At 45.7% G+C, this 9,181-nt stretch overlaps 1 protein-coding gene across 1 annotated transcript; it reads right to left on the reverse strand.

Annotated features, from left to right (window-relative positions):
* Positions 1 to 5,423: 5,423 nt before the first annotated feature.
* On the reverse strand, positions 5,424 to 8,192 carry swsap1 (SWIM-type zinc finger 7 associated protein 1). The gene is made up of 2 exons (XM_039772583.1): positions 7,883 to 8,192; positions 5,424 to 6,140 (listed from the first exon to the last, which is right to left on the reverse strand). Exons 1-2 carry the CDS (start codon positions 8,162 to 8,164, stop codon positions 5,604 to 5,606), a joined length of 819 nt encoding a protein of 272 aa, XP_039628517.1. The 5' UTR covers positions 8,165 to 8,192; the 3' UTR covers positions 5,424 to 5,603.
* Positions 8,193 to 9,181: the final 989 nt, after the last annotated feature.

Consider the following 9,181-nt stretch of genomic DNA (forward strand, 5'->3'; position numbering starts at 1 on the left):
GAGTTTCAATTTGAGTTCTGCGGAGGTTTGTGTTCTCGTCTCCTCGGGCGCAGCTCAAACCAAGCAGCACCAACAGGCAGCTCAACAGGGTCCTCGTGGTTTGTATTTTTCAGCGGTTTGCCTCTTGTATATACTCTCTTTCTTTAAACTGAGCGTTAGTGGTTATTCTCTTAGAAGATCATTTCAAGGTATAATCCGACCTGAACTGTGATTTTTATAGAAGACATTTTATGTAAAGAACAGTATGCCCCTCTCGTTTGTCAACTTTATTTTTTTTGGTGCTCACATTTCTATACGCTTTGTCAAACTAAACTACATATAAATTCAGCATCCTCTTATGAAATAATTATTACTGTAATACCATCTGCTTTACACATCAATCATTACAGCGGCAGTCGGCAGACATTATTTTACCAGAGCCGCTTATCACAAGCCACATCAATAGCCATTAACTAATAAAGTGGGAAAATCCACGGGTGTCGGCTTCACCAGGCACAGAGACGCTCATTCACAGCTGGAACACCCAGACGTGGCCAAACCCCCGTGTTCAGACACGCGTGGCATGTTGGCTTAGGCACACAATGCCCACCGTGATGCATTCTACTGGCTCACTGGCACCAGGTCCGCGTTTTTCTGTCGTTTCCTTGAGGCGCCCTGTGAACGGCCCCTTGTCCTGTGTGACCCGAGTCGGCGTCCGTCAGTCTGTCTGTAACAAAGTTAATCAGATATCACCCCCCCACACACACACACCTATTTCTGCACTTGTAACACGTTGGGCTTTTTATTTCAAATGAAAAACCGGATGAATTTGTCGCCTTCAAAAACGAGTAACCTGCTAAGTTCTGGGCAGCGTTTGTAACACAGAACTTGAAAGCTAAAGAGCAGAGGCGGCCATTAATATTCCAGCACATACACAGACAGACAAGTCAGGTTAATGAGACACTTTACATTGGCGTGTCGTGCCAGTGTGCCTCGCCACCTCAGCCAGGATTGGTTCCTGCCCTGTTCCGGGTGTTGATTTGGCACACGCCTTCATGCAGTTTCGTTATAATTATTTGTACAGAACGTTATCAGGAGAAGCAGAGGCAGGTTTGGTGGGTCACACGGCCCCCTTGGGGTTTAATGTCCGGTGCCTCAGCCTCCACAGCTCAAACCATTAAACAGAGCGGTCAAGGCTGTGGACTTCACACCCTCGTGCGGTGGGTTCAACTGCCACCACGGACACCGTGTGACCCTGAGCAAGTCACTTCACTTACCTGTACGCCAATCGGAAAACCAAAAAGAAATGCAACCAACCGTATCAATAGTGTCGTAAGTCGCCTTGGATGAAGGCCTCAGCTAAATAAGTAAATGGAAATGCACCTCACCTGTCAGCGTTCACAGGAGACACGGCCAAGATAAAGACAAAGACGGAGGCTGTACTCGTGTGGCACCTGAAAACACTCACAGCCAAAGATTTAAATGTAGAGTATCCATAAGCGGAAAGTGAATTTGTCACAGGTGTATATATATATTATTTTTTTTTTTTTTACAATGATTTGTTTGTATACAGCACTACTTTTTATTTTTCTAATAAATCAATCTTCTTTTCATACATTGTTTTATATTTAAATTTCTGTTTTCACACAGCACTAGGACTTCTGCTATAAAGCAGCACAAGTACACTGGGCACGTTAAAAAAAACAAACCAAACCAAACAAATGGCACAGTGGACGGGCACAACCCAGCGAGAAGGAGCAAAAAAAATAAAACGTTACATCTGGAGGCCCTAGCAGGGCGAGCGTTGTGGATGTCCCGACGTCCTCTTGTAATGATTTACTGCAGTGGTGCACAGCCTCACGTGAATGACCTGCCACTTCTGCCTGAATGGGTTTGTCTGGCACGCAAATCCACACCTTTGACTTTCTGCACAGAACACCGCAGGCCACGTTTCATTCTTAAATGTGTGCCCTGGGGAACTTTATTTAGTGATGGCACCTGCACTTTTATTATAGGGAGGCATTTTAGGGACTCGCACGGGTGGGCAAAGCTGCTCCTCGTGTGGGTTGAGTTGGTGAAGTCGGTTTGGATTCCCTGGGGAATTTAGTGATTGCACCTGTGCTTTAGTCCACCACTGGGTACCCCGCGAATGGGTGAAGTAGGAGAACTTCTAGCCTTGTAACACCTTAGGGCCTGCGCGCCCCCCCCACACACAGCACGTTTGCCCTCTGCTGGGCCGACCCCCACTGGCTGCACACTCCTGCTCTGCCTCTGCTTGGCCAACACCAGTGAATTCATGCAGTGGCAAGGATGACGGATGCTGTCAGGTAAGGTAGTTGTACCCAAGTTTCATGTTAATTACCACATACAAGTAAGAATTTCACAGTTTCCTGTACACGTGACAACAATCCAATTTAATAACCAGTTAAGTGTCTGTGTGTCCCTGTCATTCCAAAAACATTTGAAATAAATTGCATTTGTCATTCCAACAAGATGGCACATCACCAACATTAACACTACTTTTACAAATCCTATACCAAATGGCATGTAACAGAGACATACATACTGCATGTGTCATTCCATCATAAACATTTGCATTAATACACTTTATTATTAAAAATGTTTTTGATGAGCCATCTGTTGGAATGACAAATACAGTCCATTTTATTACTACATTCACAGCATTGCACTGCAAACGTTAACACTGAGGTCGATGTTGATTAGATTTCAACCCGTCTTAGATGGGCAGCTCAGCTAGTGACCCTGTAAACCTAAAACGGTGGTCAAGAATCTACATTTGAAGTGATAGCAAGAGAGAGAAAGAAATTCCAACTGTAAACTCCCAAATAAACATGGTGGACAACCAGTTTTGAATATGATGGACAATTAATTTATTTAATGGCCACTACCGGGTACTTAAACTTCCTGCATGAAAGGATATGATAAGCAAGACCACACTTGCCTTGTATCCTGCTTGTCTGCTTTCTTCCACTCTACAAAAATGAAAAACGAAGCACAAATCAACAAAGTGTTAAGAAGAGCAGACGTCAGTTTGTAAGTTCTGAGTTTCTACACATTTCAAGCGTCAAGTCTGTGAATACACAAAGCTGTTGACTTGTCCGAGCTCACCCAGGTTGCCTTTCTGTGGCCTGTTGTTCAGTTAAACCCCACCCATCTGTTTGAGGGCAGCACAGACGCCAACGATACCGCGGGATGAATGGACGCGATAAGTCTATCTGTGTGCCGGGCACTTGCAGAAGGTTGACTTTAGATCTGGAAGAGGCACCAGGGCTCTGCAGATAACAAAAGGGCACATCCAAAACAAGAGAGAAAATACAAAGACCCGGGGACTACTGGGGAGGACACAGGGGTCCGGTGATCACCCAACTGCTGAAGGAAATGCCACTGCTTACTGCCTTATGCAAGTCAACTACTAGACAGGGTGGTCCAGATCGTCTTGGTGACTTGGATTTACGTGAGGACGATTCCAGTTCGGAACAAAGACGATGCTTCATGTCGTCAGTTCGCACACTTCTCGATGGATTTTTCGGGTGATTTTCTATGTAATAAACTTAAGTTATAGCGTAATGAAAATTGCATAATTAGATCTGGACCATCCTATACATCAAGCAGCCTAACAAAGTCAAAACTGCAAGTTTTATAATGCAATCCTTAAATTAATAACTAATACTAAACATTATTTAATGATTCTGTTTTCATAATGGGTGGTTGGAAAAACACAATAATGTTTGCCAATAAGAGAACAGATTTGTCCCAGCCAAAGACAGCGTTTTAAAAATGACTGGCAGCTGGCTTAGGACACACACAAGTCACTCTCATTAGCTAATCAAACATCAGGGCGGCATGGGGGGAGCGCTGCGGCCATCCAGGGTCCTCCCAGCATGGAGTTTGCACATCTTGTGAGTGTCAGGTGGCAGCAGAGATCACCCAGATTGGGAAGCCGCAGTTCAGCCTGGAGGGTAACGGCCCCTTTAATGGTCACCCACCGGTGTAATCCCTGCAATATCCACCAGGGAGCAGCACGAGCACAAAGCCTTGGAGCTGCATAGGGACTGTGCGGCTTGGCAGAGAAGTAAAGGAGGCACCAATAGGATGTGAAGAGGCACAAGCTCATGTTTAGTGATGAAGGTGGGCAGTGTTGGTGGTACTGACACAGGGGAAGCGGGACAGAACCCCACCTAACAGGCACTGTATGTGTTAAGGGGCCTGCCTGGCCTTTTCTTTCTCCCACCATCCCTTTTATTTTAAACTCTGATACAAGTAAACCTGTCATGATGGTGGCCTTCAGTTTAAGTTGCTGTGACATGTTGGTTATATTTTCCAATTAATAGTGGCATTGATTCACTAAATAAAAAGAGAAATGCCAAGAGGACAGCAGAAAATATGAATTACCTTATAGAAATAAATAATAATGTATATACATACTGTACACACACACCTTGAAAGCCAGTTTATTTCATTTTGGGGTCCAGGACCACCTACCTTAGCAGCAGGAGGCATAAACAGGACGGCAGTCACCGCTGGCCCAGTTAACCATAAGCGTACCGTTAGAGGAGACAGAAACAACAACAACAACACGGACATGAGGAAAACACAGAGACCCCACATAGCCAAGGCCGGGGTCTGGGCCACTAAATGCACTGAAGTGGAGAAAAAGGAAGACCAGTCCACTACCTCGAATCCTTTAAAGTACCGTGGACTGTTTAATACTCGTGTTTGCTTTAGGATAAAGACACAACATTTTATGTTATCCTTTTCCAACCAAAGAGTGCACCCCTCATAGTTTGATTTCTTTTTACATTCATAGAGTGTCAGATGTCTGAAACAAGACCACCGGTAAACATAACCGTAATAAAACGCAGGACTCCATAGATCAGCCACCTTTCATAATAATTGTGAAAAATCGGAAATCACAGTCCAGAGAAACACTGGAATTGAGCACGTGGGCTTTCAAAAGGACAAAAAAATCCAAAAGCCTTTACTCCCGAAACTGAGAGCGTGCAGCCCGTTGTGTTTTGTCCAATTAATATGAAAATGGAAAAAATGTTTAACACGGGCACCTTAGTCAAAGTAGGGGGCAGCAGGATTTCACACGGCCAAAACACACCTGCCTGTCTCCTGAAGTTGTGATGTCCTGCTCAGACACCGCCTGTGTGAACTCGGACTGTTTTCACGGGTTGTACTCCAGTTACTCCCAGCTGGCAGCTCGTCACAGACACGGACCCCGGAAGTGCTGCGACTCCGAGGAGTTGTAATCCTTCTGTAAAGTGGACTCCATGCTGCTACCTGGTGGCCTGTCGGTGAACTGCGGCCGCACAGGCACACATTGAGGCAAGCCAAGAGCCCAAGGATGTCTGCCTACCTTTTACCACCTACTGAGTGCAAAGAGAAACATCAAAGGTTTACCTAACATAAAGTGAACGTGTTTTAATTTGTATTTTATTGAGAGATGAGAAAATCCCACCCAATCCAGAAAAACGAACCATTAGAAAAACGTCAAATAGATACAGTATATGTATATGAATATATACACATACATTTATATAGCACACACACATATATAAAGTATTTTCAGTTCTATGTATGGATATAGCTTCACCGTATTAGCAGTTTTCCCCTTTTTCCGAAGACACTGCACATATTTCCATTTCTCCATTTTGACTGTAAGTAACTCTCCATCTTTTTTCATCTGCCATCATTAACACATGCTTGTTATACTTTGAAGAAAAGGAAACCCACCAAGATTTTTGACCCTCCCTTCCTGATTCTTGGTCCATCAAGCATGTGACTGGGAAGTACCGCTCGATGACTCCAAGCACCTGATCTTTCTGTGGATTCTGTTCCGGGGCTGCCTGAGAGACATTAAATGACACAATGACGTGACAGTCGGCACATGGCTCCTTCCCGGGTCCTTTGTCATGTGTGGAGGCTCTTTTTTGGGCCACAAAGCTCACAGTGTCCAAGAGCAGAGCACAAACACGAGCCGCCGCGTGGAGGGGACGGATGCTGCCGTTGGCCGTGTACAGATACTCGTCAAGTTTGTCCACAACAATGAGTGAAGGAAGGTGCTTCTCATTGTGTAGGGAGGCAATGTAGTGCAACAGATCATTCATTTTTCTTGGATAAATAAACTGAATTCTCTGTCAGGAGACATAAAAGACAAGCACAGGCATTACTGAGAAGAAATAAAACAAAACAAGCTTCGTCCTTACAGCCATCCTTTTAATGAACCAACCTACTCCAACACAGACTGAGAAGAACCAGAGTTAGGGCAGCGTGAGACACAAGGCAGGAAGAGTTCCTAGAAGGGACACCAGTTGGGGTGTTAAAAAGAAAGTGACGATTCCCCCCGAGATTGTGAGAAAGTCGATTCACTTTATAAAAACTGACGTCAAATTACCCAAAACAATTCAAGAGACTTCACCTGTGGTGTGCAGTGCTGGGAGGTGCCATGAGGAGACGGTGCAAGTGAAATGCACCTGGAGTGCCCCTGCACATATGACACAAGACCTGGAAGTAAAGACCCCTGAGCTAGACCTGGGTGGCCAACAAAGAAGGCGGGCCGCAGCACACTTCATGACATTGGCACATGGAGACGCGCTGCATGTTGGTCAAACAAGCAGGTAAGAACATTCACAATGGCAGTAACTCTAATACCATGACATTCATCATCCATCCATTGTCTAAACCCACTTATGCAATGCAGGGCCATAGGGAAGCTGGAACCTATCCCAGCAAGGACTTGGAGCAAGGCAGGAAAGACCCTACACACATCAGGGCCAATTTAGTATCACCTGACCCCTGAATGACCAAGTCAGATCAGTCAAATTTTCCTTCAGCTTTCAATTGTAGTCTTCATTTACATAATTTTAGCAGGTCGGAAGCAGTCAACGGCACACACCTGTGAAGCCAGTCGCGTAAAGTGACAAGCCCAGAGACTTGCGTCAACTTGTCTTCAATTATTGGGGCGGGTGGTGAGAACAGAAAAAACAATGAATGCTCATCTCGGGTTCAAATGTATATAATGCAGTGACAAGGAACAAGGTGTTTAGGACCTGGCAAGCAGAAGAGAAGCTCTACCTGATGTCTCATAAGTTTACATACTACAACAAAATGGGAAAAAGAGATTGTGAGTGAACTTAACGTAGCTCTTAACAATTCTTGCAGTACTGGTGCAATGGCTCCATCAGGCAACCAAAAAAAAAAAAGAGGCCTGCACTGAAAAGTTGTCTCACAGCCACTAACTTAGACATACAAGCCCAGCAGGTTTCTGTCGCTAGAAGTCGTGTAATGTGACAGTGGGCTGTGGGAGGAAACTGGAGCATCCGAAGTAAGCCACGCAGACACTGGAAGAACAAGCAAACCGAACCCTGGGAGCAGCCGGGACTTGAACCTCCGTGTTCACGTCATATAATGTTGAGGAAGGAAATCCGCGTGAATAAGGACAGGACGCCATGCCGAAGGCTTTACAGTCTTCATTCAAACTGGGCTGGTGTGCCACCCAACCAAAACAGCTGGTAAAATTCTCAAAAGCTGAAACCGCAGTGAAGTAACAAAGCCTCGGCAGAATGGCCATCTGTGTTCAGGTCACACGACACGCCGCTCACTTTATGGACTTGCGCTACCATAGAAATGCAAAGCATTTTGCAAAACAAAGACTTGTAATGCCACTTCGACGTGACATTTATCTTACAACTTTCAGACAGAATTTTGAGGACCCTAAAGTAATCCTATTCTTCAATAACGAGGTCTTTTCGCGATAAAAGTTTGAAAAACAAACAGCAACCCCGCCGTCAGTTACTTGCACTCACTTCACAGAAATCACATTACAATGTCACGCATTTCGTCCTCACCAATGCCGCCCCCAGGCCTCTCCCCGTACCTTTAAGCCGTGCGGGTCCTTCGCGCCCCTGCTTCCATGCAGCGACGGCGGGCGCGTCTGCAGCTGGGTCGGTGTAAGGAAAACTACCTTGAAGCCAAAATCCGACGCCGCCAGTAAAGCCGTCAGAAACAGCAGGGACGTTTTACCGCTGCCCTTCTCCCCCAGTAGAAGGCACGAAGACGGCTCCTTTGCACCTGCACAATCAGACTCAAGCACCGACAAGCTGGCGTCCAACGAGCCGACGCTGGAGCGGTTTAAGCAGTGCAGTAACAGCACCGCCATGCCTGACTGTTTACAACTACGTCATCGGGGAGCGACGTCGTCGCCCGGTGTCTGCTCCCGCGCTTTCTTTGCCCCGCCCCCTTAATCCGGCAGCGGCGGCACTTGCAGTTAAAGAGAGGGTTCGTTGAGGTGAGCGGGTTTAAATTTTATTTTCGTTCCATGACACTTGCCATAAAATGTTCGCAGAATTATACTTTAGTAATGCGTTATAAAATGTATAATTAATTGATGAACAGATCGGGAGATTTGTGAGGCACCATATATTGTAGAATCCCGGCCGGGGTGTAGACTGGCGGCTGAGAGGCTTTTGGACTGTCCTGCAGGGAAGAGAAGAGGTAGGGCCTTGAACGGGTGAGACAAAAGGGGGCGGGACTTCTTGAGCAGGGTGGCCAGGTCAGAGGAAATCAGGGCCATGGGAGTAAAAATGGGGGTATGGTGGAAATTTCGGGGGGGTGCAACAATATAACATGGGCGAATTTTTAAAAATGATGGGGATTTTTTTCATGTCAATTTTCTTCCAATGGAAACATAATTTCACACGTTCCACATAAATAATAACTATATTAATAACTTGGTAACTTAAATAATATGCAAGAGAGTTACCCACAAGACATCACGTATTTCCTTATTCAACGTGCAGATGGACTGTGGACAGGATCTCCTCCACATTTCTTCAGCACAGAAAAGTACCCATTGTTGGCATGGCAGGTGTCACGTGTAGTTTTCTTTGCCCTGGTCCGACATTGCTTGGTGTAGATGTCTGCAGGACCTCTACAGCAGCCCCAGCAGTTTTTTGACACACTTCTGCTGAATAATTGTTTGACTGATGGTCTTCCATGCTGATGTGTCACAAGACAGGATGAGCAGCAAGGTTCATGATGGCCCTCAAGTATGTCTTCATTCTCTCCTCCACTACTTACTCCTGGAAGATCCAGAAGGCGTCCCATAACTAACCCTGCCTTCTTAATCAGCTTGTTGGTTTGGTGGTCCTCTCTTGAAGTGGTGTTATTTGCCCAG

This window comes from Polypterus senegalus, chromosome 12 (genome assembly GCF_016835505.1).
Source record: "Polypterus senegalus isolate Bchr_013 chromosome 12, ASM1683550v1, whole genome shotgun sequence".
In the NCBI taxonomy this organism is placed as follows: Eukaryota; Metazoa; Chordata; class Cladistia; order Polypteriformes; family Polypteridae; genus Polypterus; species Polypterus senegalus.

Bases quoted from the DNA above. Each gene is read 5' to 3' on its own strand.
- swsap1 (XM_039772583.1), bottom strand. From the start codon at position 8,164: ATGGCGGTGCTGTTACTGCACTGCTTAAACCGCTCCAGCGTCGGCTCG. The intron at 6,141-7,882 runs GTACGGGGAGAG...GTCTCCTGACAG, and splicing joins AGGACCCGCACGGCTTAAAG to AGAATTCAGTTTATTTATCC.